Source organism: Hippoglossus hippoglossus, chromosome 11 (assembly GCF_009819705.1).
Source record: "Hippoglossus hippoglossus isolate fHipHip1 chromosome 11, fHipHip1.pri, whole genome shotgun sequence".
In the NCBI taxonomy this organism is placed as follows: domain Eukaryota; kingdom Metazoa; phylum Chordata; class Actinopteri; order Pleuronectiformes; family Pleuronectidae; genus Hippoglossus; species Hippoglossus hippoglossus.
This window is the reverse complement of record NC_047161.1, coordinates 2,927,280-2,945,713: the sequence shown is the minus strand read 5'-3', so window position 1 is coordinate 2,945,713 and position 18,434 is coordinate 2,927,280. Positions and strand designations below refer to the sequence as shown.

Genomic DNA, 18,434 nt, shown 5'->3' with positions numbered 1-18,434 from the left:
TCTCTAAGTTAAAGAAAGTCCTGGATCCACTTCTTTGTCCAGATCTGAGTGATGAGAGTTCTTCCTTGGTCCATGTCTCTTCCTTCCAAGTTTCGTGAAAACATAAGACTAGAAAAGCACAAAATCTATACAATCCATTTACCATTTGTTTTGCTCCATGGTTCTGTTTTGTCGTTGTCTGTCTGCAGTTTCTGTTTGAGAACGATCGCATGGAGAACATATTCAGTGACGTGATCTACAGCCAGTTCACCACCGAGTTCACCAAGATCCTCAAACGTCTCAAACCCTCGGTCACAGCCGCTGGTGAGTCAACGTCCAGGTCTTTATCTTTTATTTTCTGTCTCGGATCAACTCGGATAAACTCAGAGATCCTGTTTGTTTTCCTCGGCAGGTTACGTCCAGTCCTGCGTGGAGGAGGAGTTTCTTTGGGAATGTAAACAGTTGGGGGCGTACTCCCCCATCGTCCTCCTCAACACCCTGCTCTTCTTCTGCTGCAAGAACTTTGGCTTCACCACGGTGGAGCAGCACCGCCAGCTGTCCTTCACCCAGCTTACCTGCTGCACCAGAACCAACCTGAACCACACCCGGACCACTTCCCTGCGCTTCTACCCACCCATATCCACGACTGAAGCTCTGCCAGGTACCAACACGACTGTGAAGATACAACAGTGATGAAGAAGATGACATCTTATTACCTCCTCTTATGTTTGCTTTGTCATGTTTATCTGACACAGACGGAGTTCCCGCTAAAAAACGTAAGAAAGATAATGTGGAGAATTTCCTGGAGATGATGGAGAACACGGAGAACCCGCTCCACTGCCCGGTCAGACTCTATGAGTTCTACCTCTCCAAGTGGTGAGTGTCTGACTCGCACTTTCAGTTGAGGACGCCTGAGCAGTTCACATGTAACGACCTGTCTTGTTGTGCAAAAATGCATTAAACGTGATACCATAAAATGGTGTGCCTTTTGGCATTCAATAAATTTGGTTATCAAAATAAAATATTGAATATTAATATTAAAAATATTAATATTAAATAATAACTTTAATTGATTAAAGTTACCTCGGGGCCCCACCCTTCAAAGGAAGGGAAAAGATAGCCGAGCTGCACGAATCTCTGCCCGTCTGACTGACATCTCTCAGTGGATGTCTGCACACCACCTGAAAATTAACCTTGACAAGACTGAACTACTTTTCCTTCCAGGGAAAGACTCCTCCCACCCACGACCTGACTATTAACTTTGACAACTCCGTGTTAACCCCCACTCAGACTGCTAGGAACCTGGGTGTGACACTCGACAGCCAACTCTCCCTTACTGCCAACATTACTGTAACATCACGTTCCTGTCGCTTCATGCTGTACAACATCAGGAGAACACGCCCCCTTCTCACTCAGAAGGCGGTGCAGGTTCTGGTCCAGGCCCTGGTCATCTCACGCCTAGACTATTGTAACTCCCTCCTGGCAGGTCTACCTGCTGCTGCCATCCGACCTCTGCAGCTCATTCAGAATGCAGCAGCTCGACTGGTTTTTAACCTAAATTCACTCACGCTCCTCCGCTCCCGTCACTGGTTACCGGTGGCTGCCCGCATCCGTTTCAAAACATTAGTACTTGCGTACCGTGCTGCGAACGGATCGGGTCCAGTCTACATCCAGGACATGGTCAAACGTTACACCCCAGCCCGTTCACTCCGCTCTGCTTCGGCCAATCGGCTTGTTGCTCCCTCACTGCGAGATAAACATCACGACTGTTTGCTGTCCTGGCTCCTAAATGGTGGAATGAGCTCCCCATTGACATCAGGACATCAGAAAGTTTACACATCTTCCGCCGCAAACTAAAAACACACCTCTTCCGACTATACCTTGAATAACATTTTTAAAACTAACAATTTAGTAGCACTTAAAATGGCACTTACTTATAGCACTTTGTAGTTTTGCTTTTTTGAAGAAACTGTACTTTCTCTATTCTTGTAGTTCTGGGTTTGTACCCTCATGGTTGATGCACTTATTGTAAGTCGCTTTGGATAAAAGCGTCAGCTAAATGAAATGTAATGTAATGTAATAGCCAATTTATTGATTAAGTCTCATAAAGGTACTAACTACAAATTTGGAACTCTGATTAACAATTAAATTAATAACTATAACCAAAATTACCATCTAGATAGTTAGCTAAGTTGAAGGATATGGAGTTCTTGACAGTGTAGAGGTTGGCAAAATTCACTTATGCAACATTAATGAAAAAACATTTGTGAAAGAAAAACATTTATTATGAATATATTAAAGTATAAAAACACAAATTACTAACGGTGTACTTACTAAATAAAGATATGTATGTGAGTATGCGTGTGTGTGTCTGTGTGAGTCAGCGTGCTTCCAAAATGGCGGTTGGCCACTCCGAAGATAACGGACTCCCCCCTTTGGAATGTTTACGACATGTGGCGGGGGTCAGAGAGATGTGTGCTGAGATATGCGTGTGTCTGTGTTGGTGCCAAATTAGAGAAAGTTACTAGAGGCATGCAAGGAAAGACTGAAGAGCATAACTAACATTAACTTTCAAATAACTTGTAACCAAAATATCACAGCAACACAAATCAAACTTATAAACATCACAAGGAATCGAATAAACAGTCTTTGCTTAGCCTAGTATAATTATTAAGCCCAGTTGTGTGGAAAGGGAAAAAAAGTTGATGTGCTGTTCAAAGTTCTGTGAAGTCGTCTTGCTGGTTTTGTGGCTCCTGCCTTTGTGGTTCTGTTGTGCGGTGCAGCTCAGTTGCTGTTTGAAACTCTCCGGCAGGACATCGGGTCGCTGCTTGAAGGTTGGTAGAGCTTGGATTGGAGGAGGTTTCCCTCGCTGTGTGAGTGGAAAGCTGCACCTCTTGCGCAGACAGAGAGGTGGGCTCCTCTCGGAGGGTCGCGTCGAGTTGAGGAATCGAAGAAGAACAGTTGGACAAGCCAGACTTCTCCCCTCGGAGGGATTGCATGGAAAGAGAATGAAGAGGGGGAGACCTGGCCTTATATTGGCCTGGTGACCTCACAGGTCATGGGGCCCTACACATGTAGGCCGAACTGTACTTCCCAAATACCAGGTCCCAACATTGAAATGTAAACGTCTTCCTCTGCTTCCTTTCAGCTCTGAGACGGTGAAGCAGCGCAGCGACTGGTTTTTCCTTGGGCCAGATCGCTGCTGTGTTCCCAGCAGCCCCCACTGGTTCTCCTCTTCCCCACTGGATGGCGACACCATGGAGGCCATGCTCACTCGAATCCTCACAGTCCGAGAGCTGCAGGACAGAAGGTCGCAGAGCTTCGGCCCAACGGACAACAGACGACACCACGTTCACATGTTTTTGTTATAGTTGTTAAAGACATTCTTTCTGATGGAAACTGTAAAGAAGAGACATCTTCATCAAGACTTCCGGTTCTGACGCAATTCACTTCTCTCCAGTCGCTGCACATTCATGTTTTATTTCTTGTTTCCTTTCAGTCGGTTGAATGTCAACACTTTCAGTTGTGACCTGAGATCTGCGTCATTTTATTTCGAATAAAGAAGAAAGTTTTGAAAAGTTATGTTTGATTTTCCTTCCCATCTCTCCGGATAGAGAAAGACTTGGATCTCTGCCTCACCCGCAGCGAAACGATATTTCTTCATTCATATTTTAAGGCAAAACTATCGAGTGTAAATAAAAACTGACTCCAGGTCTGGAAAGAGAAGCCAATGCAGAAGTGCCTGAAACTTGTATTCTCTCAACCAACCAGCAGAGGGCGACTCCACTGGTTGTTTCTATAGAAGTCTATGAGAAAATGACTCAAAATAACTTCTCACCACATTAATAAATGTCAGTAAACATTTTTCCCGAGGAGGTTGAGATGTTCTCAATCTCTAGTTTCTCACACAAACACTCAGAATAGACTCAACAGGAAAGAAGGAGATATTATATATAATTTTTAATATTCAGAGATTTTATATCAAGGAGGAGTTGACGTAATTTTAAAATAACAAGGAAACTGAAGAACATATGAGACTCTAGATATTATTCAAAGTTGTTTATGTCTGGAGAAGATCTTCATTAATAAAGCATCATGCCTCAGTTTGTGAAAGTGGCTGAGGACTCGAGCTCAATCTGATCCAACTGGATTTCAGGGACATGCTTCTTCTGGTTTCTCACAAACACTTTTTTGAGGTGAATTGCAAGATTTATCGAACCAGATCTTCAGGTCCTCAGCTCCGTTTTCCTCCCCCATCATCACACAGTCCTCTCCATCAGGATTCGACCCTGTCAAGTTGTTTGGCTCGCCGTCACGCCAAAACGTCAAACTGGGAAACACAGAACCGGATCCATGACAACCTTCATACTGACGTCGATGACAAAAAGTGTTTTCTCAATAACAAACCTTGTAACCAGTTGTGTGTTGTCCACCCAAAGCCATTCACTCTCGTTCTTTGAGTCTGTCAGTCCGATCCAGAACCTGTCCTCAGGATTGTCCATTTTTTCACTCAGTCTAGACACCAGGAATCTCTGAAGAGGAGAAGGTGATTTATCTGTGACGATGTGATAAAATATGAGAACATCGACCTGCAGCAGTGTTTTATACCTGCTCCTCTCTGTTGTTTATCACAACCAGGTCTCCTCTCATTGATCTGCATTCTGTTCTACTCTGATTCCAGGTTAAAGTAAACAAGGAGAAGAAGTAGCACTTTCCTCCATGTGGCTCCCAGCCGTCCTCGCACCTCGGACATGCTACATCTTTGGAGAGATAACAGCAAAGGAAATGACTGGTTACTTTAGATCTGGAAGCTGCAGTGACTTTGAATGTGAAGAGTTTTGAAAGACTGATGAAAATCTGAGTTTGAGAGTGTGGTGGTACACTGCCCTTGAGCAAGGCAGCTATTCTGCAACTGCAGAAGAGGCTCCTTCAAATGGGGCCGACAAATGCATCCGTCTAACCCAGAGAAACAAAGGCTCCAACGGGTGGATCCTTCCTGTCCCAACCTATCCCAGAATTCATTGCACTTAGGTGACAAACCCTTTTTCAAAAGGTTGATGGTGCCGGCAGGCGTTGAGACGTCCGATGCTTCTCGTTATCACGCTTTAATTTAACTGAACATCTAATGGGACAAATGTAATACAAAAACAAGGGGCATAAACACTTTCTCATCTTGTCTAAGTTCAGTTGTGTTGCTAGGTAACAGCAGTAAGGGCAGACACGAGCATGGAAATCCTTTGTAGACGAGAACGTCTCCTTTCTGTTCACGACCCGAGAAATGTGAAGAAACTACTTTAAGAAAAAGTGACCATGCTGCAGATGAAACCTTAAAACCTTCAGAAACAAAATGAAGAAGTTTACCTGGGAGATGTTTGGCCTCACATTCCTCTTGAAGCTTCTTGATTTGAGTATTTTCATAAACTGATTAGAAAAAGACAATCTCATCAGTAAAGGTTAAAGCTTCATTTGATAAACGAGTCAGTGCTTGATGACGAGCAGGAGAATCATTAACTAGAAATGTTGTTAAATTCCATTTGTTGATTTTACTTCTACACAAACAAACATCTAAAAGTAAAAGTTTTAATTTCAAGAAGTGTTTGGACAGATTTTATGACTCGTTCTGAAAAATGTACTTTTAGGAATCAAACTCACGGGTTACACCAAGAGCTGTGACGGCAGCTGCCAGGAGAACACTGAGGACCAGCAGGGCCACTCGCTCCGATGTGACCCCGGATCGCCTGTTTGATGCTGCAGGTTGTTTGGAGCCTGTTCAACAGCAGAAGAGAAAAACAATGGAGATAAATGTCTAATATTCATAATCGTCTTTAAAGATGAAGTCCCACTTTCATGTCTTTTGTTTTTACAGTCGACCAACGACCAACAGAAATCAACTCTAACAGCTTAAAGATGAATTTGTAAAAACCAGAAGGAGTGTAGCCGACAGGAAGTAGAAGGCTCGACTGTTTCTTTGGAGTTGACTACAAATATTTCTCGGACCTTTCATAACGGTCACTTCCTCTTTTTGTATTTTTTTTCACACCACTGACTTATCCTCACACTTTTGTACAGGAAACACACGCAGATAGTTTTTACACTTTCTCTTAATCTTTCAAGTAGAATTGAACTTCCTTTTTACTCAAACTAACGATGAGCATTTATTCACAGAAGTGGCTTCAAACTGATGCAGTTTACATGAGAGTCAAAATCATCTAAAGGCAGAAAACACATTTTATTATGTGATTGAACTCAAGGTTTAGGACAGGAATGTTATTTTTACTTTAGTATCCACAACAATATGGCTGCAACTAACTAATGTCCATTATCATTTGATCTGCAGATTATTTTTCTTATAATACAAAGTCAGAAAATATTGAAAAGGTCTTAAGGTCATTAGTTGTGTCTTCAGAATCAACAATCAAAAAACAGAAGAAATGAAAATCGACAAGGGATTTTTTTTTGTGGTCTTTTCCTTTGAAGAACGTGTGACACGATTGTTAAAATAGTTCCGTGCAGTTCATCACCCACCAGGTCGCTGAGTTTTTGAGTAATGGACGTTGCAATAAGTGGTTTCATCTGTAGAGGGTGTGGCCACTGCAACACAAAAATATACATATATATACATTTATGTTCTGCTGGTAAAAGTGTTCATGTTTCTGTCAAACAGAAAAACACAAGGGACGAATCCTGGAGACTTCTGGAACGTTTCAGTTTTACAAAAGTGGAAACACAGGGAAGTCAAGTCCACCGATTCAAAGACTGATGAAAATGAACAATTTACAAATGAACAACTCACTGTTTTAACATCTAAAATTAATAATAATAATAATAATAATAATAATAATAATAAACAATGTGTACACTCAGTATTCAGTATAATACTTTTAAACTCACCATCTGTGTTTCCTCTCGCTCTTGTGAACTTAATATTATGAAGAACTTCAGCTTCAGCCATTTTCCTGCTGTGGGACCATCAGTGAGTATAAATTTGGAAATAAATTTAGTTTTGTCCGACACCTGCTCGAAAACTGTTCTAATCTTTCCTGTCAGACTCAAATGTGCTGAAGGCTCTAAGAAGACGTGTAGTTCCTCCAGACCACATCATTAAGATATTTCACTTCCTCAAGTTTTGTTCAAAACGGATATTTGTGGTTTTCTAACAGAGACGTCTCAGACGTGAGTGATGTTATTCAGTTTGAATGTTTCACAAAGGAAGTGATGAAGTTGTTTATTTCGAGAAAGTACAAATTTCCCACAATTTTTAAATACAATTATATACATTACTCTGAAGTGTTCCCTTTGTGCATGATTAGTACCTTCACTTTTAGTATTTGAAGAATATTTTGATGTCAAGACTTTTAATTTTGACCAATAATTTTGTATACGATATATATTTTATATAGAGTTTGTCCACAAATAACATAAATTTAAGCAGATTATGCTCAACAATATAAACAATGAAAACTATGGAAACATTAAATTCAGTGGAGCTAAAATAAATCTGCTCTCTTTTTCTGAATTCATAAATAAATTCATGTAGGGGCCCTTCCAGTGGGGAGCCAGCTTCTCCGCTGTCTCCGGCTTGTCGACTCTTCACTGACCCGGTGAAAGTTCCTTCTCCGCTGCAGACATGTCTCACAGCTCTTCCAGAACGGGACACAGTTTGGCGAGGCTCTCTTGGGCCGGTGTCACTACCCACCAGCGGCTCTTCAGCCCCGCAGCCTCCATCGGGTGACCCCTTGTCCTGTAGCGAGGGAGCATGAAGAGGAGAAGCCGGGGGTCTACACGCAGAACCCACCGGCAGTGGTAGAGTGTAAGCCTTGAGTCTGTCATAATGAACCACCCGCTCCTGTCCAGGATTGAAAGGACAGTCAATGCGATAGGTCAGTCCACTTTCTCCATTAGAGTCCATCACAGCCAATACCTTGTAGGGGCCCTTCCAGTGGGGAGCCAGCTTCACACTGTCCTCCGTAGGATTGTGCAGCCACACCAGATCTCCTACTGCATATGGCCGATGACGAACAGTCACATCATAATAAAGTTTCTGTGTCTCATGAGCACTGATGCTAAACTGCCTGGCACTGCCGAAAGCAGTTTCCAGCCTCCCCACCAGAGAGGCTACGAAGTCAGTGTGCGACAAAGTCAAGTCCAAATGCACCGCCTGAGGGGACACTAACACATCCACCGGGACACGGGCTTCCCGCCCATGAGTCAGGTAGTAAGGCGTGTAACCCGTACTGGCATGCACTGAGGTGTTGTAGGCAAATGCAACATGTTGTAGATAGTCGTCCCACTCACCTCCACAGGCCAGCAATGATCTAGCTAACTGGTCAATGAGTGTCCGATTAAAGCGTTCCACCATCCCATCTGATTTTGGATTATATGGCGTGGTGCGCGTTTTCTTAATCCTCAGAAGCTGACAGTCTCTGAACAATTTCCCCCCTCGAATTGCCGACCCTGGTCACTGTGAATTATCTCCGGAACACCATGAACCAACACATAACCCTCAAACAAACACTTTGCGACTGAATGAGCGGTTTGATTAGGAAGATCATACAGATTCACAAACTTGGTAAAGTAGTCCTCAACAACCAAAACATATCGGTTACCCTTAGACGTCACTGGTAGTTCCAGAATGTCCATCGCCACTCTCTGGAATGGAATGGAGTAGCTTGGGACCCCCCCATCAGCGCCCGATGTTTAGGGACAGGGGCCCTGCGGGTCTGACAGGGGACGCACTGCTCACACCACTGCCTAACATCTTTAAACATACAGGGCCAGTAACACGACTGCCTCGCTCGTTCCCACACCCGCTCTGCAGAAAAATGTAGGGCCTCCATGAAGGTGCTGCAGTACATCAGGGATAAACGAGGAGGGCACAACCACCTGATACTGAGTGTCCCCTGTGAGAGAGGAATTCACTGACCGACAGAGCATACCATTCACCACAGAAAGACGAGGATATTCAGTCCATAGTTTACAAAGCCACCGAGAGCTCCCTCTCATCTGCCACCGCGGAGGTCGAGACCCTGTCACCTCAATCCAGTCCAACACTACACTAATGTCGGGATCATCCTTTTGCCGCAGCTTAATCTCAGTCTCATCCTGGGAAAGTGAATGAATAAAGGAAAAGTTATCTGACTCACAGTCCATGTCCTCATGCTGCCCCCTTGTGGAGGAACTAGGGATCTGGGGTTTTTGCAACAGTGACTCAGACTGTGAACTGCCTATCCTGGAATCACTCAACTCCCTGTCAGAGTCCACGACATTCACTTGGCCAGATGTGTCCCTCATGGTGTTCCTCATTTTGTCAGGCTCAGGATCCGGAGGTCGACGTGATAGAGCATCCGCATTAGTATGCCGTTTTCCATCCTTGTGCTGTATGGCCCAGTTGAAAGGATCCAGCTCCAGTATCCATCTTGCTCTTTTCCCTGTGGGGTCATGATCAATTGACATGCCTCGGAGGCCCAACAGGGGCTTATGATCCGTTATGATAGTGAAGGCAGCCGATCCAATGTAGTGTCTGAACTGCCGTACGGCCCAAACTACAGCCCACAGCTCCTTGTCAAAAGTGGACCAGCGTCTTTCGGTGGCAGTGAGCGACTGACTGGCATACACTACCACTCTCTCCAATCCATCCCTGTCCTGTGCCAATATGGCCCCCACAGCGTCCATGGAGGCATCCGTATACACTTTAAAGGGGCAGTTGAAATCAGGCATGGTGACCACCGGAGCAGATGAGAGCACCCCTTTAAGATACACAAAGGCTGCATCACACTCCGCTGTCCATTGGAAAGGTGTGTCTTTACATGTGAGGCGGTGCAACGGAGCCGCACGCTGGGCAAAGTCCCTGACAAAGCGTCTATAGTAAGAGCAAAGGCCCACAAATGCCCTCACTTCAGTTGGAGTCTGTGGATTAGGCCATGTTCTTACCTTGTCTGTGTTTCGTGGGTCTGGCTGCAGGCCACGGCAAGACACAACATGCCCCAGGAACACCACATGATCTTGAGCCAGATGACATTTCTTAGAATTCAACCTAAGACCCGCCGCCTGGATCCTGGAGAAAACTTCCCGCAGGCTGGAGAGATGTTCCTCAAAGGTGGAGCTGTATATCAGCACATCATCGAGATACACCATACACACCTGCCATGGGAGCCCTCGAAGCACGAGCTCCATCATGCGCTGAAATGTTGCAGGCGAGTTGGTGAGACCCATCGGCATCGAACGCCACTGGTAGAGGCCCCTCCCCGTTGTGAAAGCGTTTTTTTTCCTGTCATCTTCAGCGACCTCAACTTGCCAGTAGCCATTAGAAAAGTCCAACGTGCTAAACCACACGGAGCCTGCTAATGCATCCATTGTGTCATCCACCCTGGGAAGGGGGTGGCAGTCTCTCACTGTTACGCTGTTTAAGCGGCGATAGTCAATACAAAACCTCCACTCTCCATTCTTTTTCTTCACCAGAATGACAGGTGAGGCCCAGGGGCTGCAGCTCTCCTCTATCACCCCATCAGCTAACAGAGCCGACACCTGCCTATCTATCTCCTCCCTCTTGTCTGGTGAGGTGCGATATGCGCGCTGTCGCAGGGGTGGATGATCACCGGTTTTAATATGATGTTCAATGAGCCTGCATTTGCCAATCACCCCCTCTGATGTACTAAATATCTGCCTATATTCCTCCAGCAGCTCCATCAACTGTGCCCTCTCTTGCTAATTAGTTGGGGATTCCCTCAGAGACACAAAAGGCACATCCGTGGATGAGATGGTGGAGACCGTTGCCTCTGGGGTTTGAGGGAGTAGTACTAGCTCAGATTCATCGACCGACAAAAACTCCCCCAAATGCATGCCTTCTCTTAGCACAATAACTCTGTCTGTAGGGTTTAAGACACGGGCTGCAGTGACTCCATTTTTCACCAGTGTCACAGTGTGAGCCACGACAAACTCACTATTCGCCTGGAGATTGGGAGCCAAATATCCCACAAAGTCTGGGAGCTGGTCAACGGGCCCAGCTGGAGATACACTGACAGGAACTATCATTTCACTGAGGGGGGGGGGGGGTAAGTTCAGGGCAGTGGAGACCGTGACATTACAGCACTCAGGAACCAAGTCTTTGTCACTTAAAAGGGGAGTAACTGTGTCCCACAACTGCAGTCGGCCATGGGCAAAATCCAACAGGGCGTGATTCGGAACAAGAAAGTCCAAACCCAGCAGTACTGCTTGTGTAGATCCCCTAAGTACATAGAAAACCTGCTGCCAGGACTCATTACCCAAGCGTAGAGTGGCAGTTATAGTGCCCAAAGTGTCGAGCATCTGGCCATTCACCGCACGTGCAGCAATGAGATCAGGGTTCAGGGGTCGTCAGCACGGATGAATGACTCTGTTGCCCCAGAATCCACTAGTATATTGACTTCAGTCCCTTCAATGCATCCTTTCACATATGAGGTGCTCTTTTCCTTCCAATGGCCCATAGGTGTTGTAGCTGGTGTCTGGGCCGCAACATCAGCTACATCTCTTTTCCCGACTGATTGGCTGAGTCCTCTCTTTTGGGGGAGAGAAACTGTACACCGCGCTGTCTCTGCGGTTCATCATAAAAGGGTCCCCTGGCAGGTCTCGGACCCCGGCAGTTCGGGGAGGGGGCTCGGTTATGGTCGGGCCCCGGTAATACTGTCTCTCTCTGGAGCCACCCTCGGTTTCCCGTTCACGCCAGCCACGGTCCGGGGAGCGTCCTCCTCACTCCCCCTGTGGGCGACGAGATCGGCAGCCATGATTACCACAGTCACACTGGCACTGACCTCCATGCACCGTAGGAGAATTTTTCCATTCACTTCGACCATCAATGGATCTCAGTGGCTTATTCTCCTCTGCCATTTGTCTCATGTCCATTCTCATTTCCTCATTCAGTCGATCTATGGCTTTGAACAAACCACCTCCATCAGAAATGGAATGCACCATGGCTGCTGAACCACTGTTCACTGTAGGTTGGTTTGCATGAGGATTGCCATAGTCCATCTTTAAAGTCTCTCTGGCCATTTCACACCGACCTGCGATAACCAGAGCTTCTTCCAAATCAGTAGCCCCCTGCTCATGACATTTAGCTCTCAGGGACGGGTCAAGGCCATATAGAAATCTGCGGAATTTTTCCTCTCTTTGAGCTACATCCCCATAGCCTGGGAATGCTTCTTGGACTAGTTTGCTTATTTCTGCTGCATATACTTCCCAAGTCTCACCTAAAGCTCGAGGACGAGCGGAGAGGTTTGCTCTGAAGCGGTCCAGAAAATATCTTTGTCCAAAAGCCTCTTGTAGTTTCTCCTTTACTGCAGAATAGTCAGTTTGAACGGCCTTCGGCAGGCTATCCCACAAGAGAAACGCGGCTCTGGCCAGGCGGGTTGGTAAAATCTGGACAAGTTCATACTCAAAGTCACCAGAGCCTGCACGGCCACCTCAAACTGTCGAGCCCAGCAGGGGAAACTTTCCTTTTCCTCCCCAGTGAAAGGCAGCGGGAGCTCGATCCTGACGTTGCTTGCGATGGATCTGTCTCCGTACTGCACCTTGTGGTCCAGGGGATCAGCGTCACCCCTCCACATCTTGATTTATGTTGTCGTTCTTTCAATCCCAACACTCGCTTATTGCTATAGTGAGGGAGAGCGCTGGATTTCCACGTGGAATACGGCACAGAATATCCGTCCACAACTTTAGCGATACGTCGGTTAGCTGTGGATAACATTAGCTAACTTGCTAAAACTTTATGAGCTGCTTCATTCGTCTTCACAGTGCACTTATCTTGCGATCGGCTTTGAGTGGGCAGAATCCCACCGCTGCCACCAATGTAGCCGAGCGTTTTGTTGTCTTATATGTCAGGCCTCAGCCGAAAAAGGACACGAGAGATGGTCATGACCTCGGGACATCACACCCGTTTATTCTCCGTCACCTTTCACAACTTCTCTCTTCACAGAACCCCCTTCCGTTAAAACCCCCTTTCAAAATAAGAGTCCCAACCAACAACCCGCTTACAACAGGAACTGCACAATCAACCCTCAACAAAAAAGTCACTAAATAAAATAGCTTACATCATGTTTATCTGACACAGACGGAGTTCCTGATAAAAAACGTAAGAAAGGTAACGTGGAGAATTCCCTGGAGATGATGGAGAACCCGGAGAACCCGGAGAACCCGCTCCACTGCCCGGTCAGACTCTGTGAGTTCTACCTCTCCAAGTGGTGAGTGTCTGACTCGCACTTTCAGTTGAGGACGCCTGAGCAGTTCACATGTAACGACCTGTCTGAAATGTAAACGTCTTCCTCTGCTTCCTTTCAGCTCTGAGTCGGTGAAGCAGCGCAGCGACTGGTTTTTCCTTTGGTCCAGATCGCTGCTGTGTTCCCAGCAGCCCCCACTGGTTCTCCTCTTCCCCACTGGATGGCGACACCATGGAGGCCATGCTCGCTCGAACCCTCACAGTCCGAGAGCTGCAGGACAGAAGGTCGCAGAGCTTCGGCCCAACGGACAACAGACGACACCACGTTCACATGTTTTTGTTAAAGTTGTTAAAAACATTCTTTCTGATAGAAACTGTAAAGAAGAGACATCTTCATCAAGACTTCCGGTTCTGACGCAATTCACTTCTCTCCAGTCGCTGCACATTCATGTTTTATTTCTTGTTTCCTTTCAGTCGGTTGAATGTCAACACTTTCAGTTGTGATCTGAGATCTGCGTCATTTTATTTGGAATAAAGAAGAAAGTTTTGAAAAGTTATGTTTGATTTTCCTTCCCATCTCTCCGGATAGAGAAAGACTTGGATCTCTGCCTCACCCGCAGCGAAACGATATTTCTTCATTCATATTTTAAGGCAAAACTATCGAGTGTAAATAAAAACTGACTCCAGGTCTGGAAAGAGAAGCCAATGCAGAAGTGCCTGAAACTTGTATTCTCTCAACCGACCAGCAGAGGGCGACTCCACTGGTTGTTTCTATAGAAGTCTATGAGAAAATGACTCAAAATAACTTCTCACCACATTAATAAATGTCAGTAAACATTTTTCACGAGGAGGTTGAGATGTTCTCAATCTCTAGTTTCTCACACAAACACTCAGAATAGACTCAACAGGACAGAAGGAGATATTATATATAATATTTAATATTCATAGATTTTATATGAGGGAGGAGTAGACGTCATTTTTAAATAACAAGGAAACTGAAGAACATATGAGACTCTAGATATTATTCAAAGTTGTTTATATCTGGAGAAGATCTTCATTAATAAAGCATCATGCCTCAGTTTGTGAAAGTGGCTGAGGACTCGAGCTCAATCTGATCCAACTGGATTTCAGGGACATGCTTTTTCTGGTTTCTCACAAATACTTTTTTGAGGTGAATTGCAGGATTCATCGCTCCAGATCTTCAGGTCCTTGGCTCCGTTTTTCTCCCCCATCCTCACACAGTCCTCTCCATCATAATTCTTCCATCTCCAGTTGTCTGGCTCGTTGAGAAGCCAAAACGTCCAACTGGGAAACACAGAACCGGATCCATGAAAACCTTCATACTGACGTCGATGACAAAAAGTGTTTTCTCAATAACAAACCTTGGATTCAGTCGTGTGTCGTCCACCCAAAGCCATTGACCCTCGTTCTTTGAGTCTGTCAGTCCGATCCAGAACTTGTCCTCAGCAGTTTCCATTTTTTCACTCAGTCTAGACTGCAGGAATTCCTGAAGAGGAGAAGGTGATTTATCTGTGACGATGTGATAAAATATGAGAACATCGACCTGCAGCAGTGTTTTATACCTGCTCCTCTCTGTTGTTTATCACAACCAGGTCTCCTCTCATTGATCTGCATTGTCTTCTACCCTGATCCCAGGATGAAGTAACCGAGGAGAAGAAGTAGCACTTTCCTCCATGTGGCTCCCAGCCGTCCTCGCACCTCGGACATGTTTCATCTTTGGAGAGATAACAGCAAAGGAAATGACTGGTTACTTTATATCTGGAAGCTGCAGTGACTTTGATGTGAAGAGTTTTGAAAGACTGTTTGAGAGGATGGCGGTACACTGCCCTTGAGCAAGGCAGCTATTCTGCAACTGCAGTTACAGTCAATAGCTGTGTCCTAATTCAGGGGCAGTGACTACGCTGTCCCATATCAGAGGCTCCTTCAAATGGGGCCGACAAATGCATCCGTCTAACCCAGAGAAACAAAGGCTCCAACGGGTGGATCCTTCCTGTCCCAACCTATCCCAGAATTCATTGCACTTAGGTGACAAACCCTTTTTCAAAAGGTTGATGGTGCCGGCAGGCGTTGAGACGTCCGATGCTTCTCGTTATCACGCTTAAATTTAACTGAACATCTAATGGAACGAATGTTAAAAACAACCAAGGGGCATAAACACTTTCTCATCTTGTCTAAGTTCAGTTGTGTTGCTAGGTAACAGCAGTAAGGGCAGACACGAGCATGGAAATCCTTTGTAGACGAGAACGTCTCCTTTCTGTTCACGACCCACCAGGACGCCTCCTTCGTGGGTCGGGTCGACCGCGTCCTCTGAAGGATGCAGCCGCTGAACTGAGACACAGCTGAAGTGACTGTATCCGTCAGTCCTTCACTGTTTCTTTAATCATCATCAGGAGATGCTAATGTGTGACTTACCTCTTACTGAAGGAGGTTTACTTGTCTGCTCCACTTTGCACGGTTCTGTCTTACTGAGTATTTCTGTTAAACAAAATGTAACTTTCATCAGTCGTTCATCAGAATCGTCTGAACAGAGAAGAAGCAGAAATGTGAAGAAACTACTTTAAGAAAAAGTGACAAACAAAATGAAGAAGTTTACCTGTGAGATTTTTTGCCTCATCTTGAAGCTTTTGGAGACTCTTCATGGTTTGAGTGTTTTTATAAACTGATTAGAAAAAGACAATCTCATCAGTAAAGGTTAAAGCTTCATTTGATAAACGAGTCAGTGCTTGATGACGAGCAGGAGAATCATTAACTAGAAATGTTGTTAAATTCCATTTGTTGATTTTACATCTACACAAACAAACATCTAAAAGTAAAAGTTTTAATTTCAAGAAGTGTCTGGACAGATTTTATGACTCGTTCTGCAAAATGGACTTCCAGGAATCAAACTCACGGGTTACACCAAGAGCTGTGACGGCAGCTGCCAGGAGAACACTGAGGACCAGCAGGGCCACTCGCTCCGATGTGACCCCTGATCGCCTGTTTGATGCTGCAGGTTGTTTGGAGCCTGTTCAACAGCAGAAGACAAAGACGATGGAGATAAATGTCTAATATTCATAATCGTCTTTAAAGATGAAGTCCCACTTTCATGTCTTTTGTTTTTGCAGTCGACCAACGACCAACAGAAATCAACCCCAACAGCTTAAAGATGAATTTGTAAAAACCAGGTGCGAGTGTAGCCGACAGGAAGTAGAAGGCTCGACTGTTTCTTTGGAGTTGACTATAAATATTTCTCTGACGGTCACTTCCTCATTTTATTTTTTTTTTCACACCACTGACTTATTCTCACGCTTTTGTACAGGAAACACACGCAGATAGTTTTTACACCTTCTCTTAATCTTTTAAATAGAATTGAACTTCCTTTTTACTCGAACTAACGATGAGCATTTATTCACAGAAGTGGCTTCAAACTGATGCAGTTTACATGAGAGTCAAAATCATCTAAAGGCAGAAAACACATTTTATTATGTGATTGAACTCAAGGTTTAGGACAGGAATGTTATGTTTTACTTTATTATACACAACAATATGGCTGCAAGTAACTCATGTCCATTATCATTTGATCTGCAGATTATTTTTCTTATAATACAAAGTCAGAAAATATTGAAAAGGTCTTAAGGTCATTAGTTGTGTCTTCAGAATCAACAATCAAAAAACAGAAGAAATGAAAATCGACAAGGGATTTTTTTTTTTGGTCTTTTCCTTTGAAGAACGTGTGACACGATTGTTAAGATAGTTCCGTGCAGTTTATCACCCACCAGGTCGCTGAGTTTTTGAGTAATGGACGTTGCAATAAGTGGTTTCATCTGTAGAGGGTGTGGCCACTGCAACACAAAAATATACATATATATACATTTATGTTCTGCTGGTAAAAGTGTTCATGTTTCTGTCAAACAGAAAAACACAAGGGACGAATCCTGGAGACTTCTGGAACGTTTCAGTTTTACAAAAGTGGAAAAACAGGGAAGTCAAGTCCACCGATTCAAAGACTGATGAAAATGAACAATTTACAAATGAACAACTCACTGTTTTAACATCTAAAATTAATAATAATAATAATAATAATAATAATAATAATAATAAACAATGTGTACACTCAGTATTCAGTATAATACTTTTAAACTCACCATCTGTGTTTCCTCTCGCTCTTGTGAACTTAATATTATGAAGAACTTCAGCTTCAGCCATTTTCCTGCTGTGGGACCATCAGTGAGTATAAATTTGGAAATAAATTTAGTTTTGTCCGACACCTGCTCGAAAACTGTTCTAATCTTTCCTGTCAGACTCAAATGTGCTGAAGGCTCTAAGAAGACGTGTAGTTCCTCCAGACCAGATCATTAGGATATTTCACTTCCTCAAGTTTTGTTCAAAACGGATATTTGTTGTTTTCTAACAGAGACGTCTCAGACGTGAGTGATGTTATTCAGTTTGAATGTTTCACAAAGGAAGTGATGAAGTTGTTTATTTCGAGAAAGTACAAATTTCCCACAATTTTTAAATACAATTATATACATTACTCTGAAGTGTTCCCTTTGTGCATGATTAGTACTTTCACTTTTAGTATTTGAAGAATATTTTGATGTCAAGACTTTTAATTTTGACCAATAATTTTGTATACGATATATATTTTATATAGAGTTTGTCCACAAATAACATAAATTTAAGCAGATTATGCTCAACAATATAAACAATGAAAACTATGGAAACATTAAATTCAGTGGAGCTAAAATAAATCTGCTCTCTTTTTCTGAATTCATAAATAAATTCATGTAGGGGCCCTTCCAGTGGGGAGCCAGCTTCTCCGCTGTCTCCGGCTTGTCGACTCTTCACTGACCCGGTGAAAGTTCCTTCTCCGCTGCAGACATGTCTCACAGCTCTTCCAGAACGGGACACAGTTTGGCGAGGCTCTCTTGGGCCGGTGTCACTACCCACCAGCGGCTCTTCAGCCCCGCAGCCTCCATCGGGTGACCCCTTGTCCTGTAGCGAGGGAGCATGAAGAGGAGAAGCCGGGGGACTACACGCAGAACCCACCGGCAGTGGTAGAGTGTAAGCCTTGAGTCTGTCATAATGAACCACCCGCTCCTGTCCAGGATTGAAAGGACAGTCAATGCGATAGGTCAGTCCACTTTCTCCATTAGAGTCCATCACAGCCAATACCTTGTAGGGGCCCTTCCAGTGGGGAGCCAGCTTCACACGGTCCTCCGTAGGATTGTGCAGCCACACCAGATCTCCTACTGCATATGGCCGATGA

At 44.5% G+C, this 18,434-nt stretch overlaps 3 protein-coding genes across 25 annotated transcripts in view; 1 reads left to right on the top strand and 2 right to left on the bottom strand.

Annotated features, from left to right (window-relative positions):
* The window catches only part of LOC117770959 (tapasin-like), a 1,175,540-nt gene that overhangs the window by 241,089 nt on the left and 916,017 nt on the right, over window positions 1–18,434 (bottom strand). The window lies entirely within an intron of this gene.
* The window catches only part of LOC117770910, a 44,458-nt gene that overhangs the window by 20,244 nt on the left and 5,780 nt on the right, over window positions 1–18,434 (top strand). For 5 of the 13 annotated variants that reach the window (XM_034600801.1, XM_034600796.1, XM_034600797.1 and 2 more), the window contains 2 exons: window positions 189–303; window positions 392–640. In XM_034600801.1, the coding sequence (XP_034456692.1) occupies window positions 189–303; window positions 392–640 (364 nt within the window). Of the gene's footprint in view, window positions 1–188; window positions 304–387; window positions 641–734; window positions 856–3,127; window positions 3,562–13,060; window positions 13,191–13,287; window positions 13,850–18,434 lie in introns of those variants that run through there. The other 8 variants (XM_034600794.1, XM_034600795.1, XM_034600790.1 and 5 more) reach the window with 8 other exon arrangements.
* The window catches only part of LOC117770988 (hepatic lectin-like), a 33,138-nt gene continuing 18,727 nt past the window's right edge, over window positions 4,024–18,434 (bottom strand). For 5 of the 11 annotated variants that reach the window (XM_034600970.1, XM_034600969.1, XM_034600967.1 and 2 more), the window contains 4 exons: window positions 15,599–15,706; window positions 14,749–14,900; window positions 14,548–14,672; window positions 14,185–14,485 (listed from right to left, as the gene is read on the bottom strand). In XM_034600970.1, the coding sequence (XP_034456861.1) occupies window positions 14,293–14,485; window positions 14,548–14,672; window positions 14,749–14,900; window positions 15,599–15,706 (578 nt within the window). In that variant the 3' untranslated portion in view covers window positions 14,185–14,292. Of the gene's footprint in view, window positions 4,310–4,386; window positions 4,512–4,587; window positions 4,740–14,184; window positions 14,486–14,547; window positions 14,673–14,748; window positions 14,901–15,598; window positions 15,707–15,779; window positions 15,846–16,076; window positions 16,191–16,941; window positions 17,008–17,310; window positions 17,608–18,434 lie in introns of those variants that run through there. The other 6 variants (XM_034600964.1, XM_034600962.1, XM_034600965.1 and 3 more) reach the window with 6 other exon arrangements.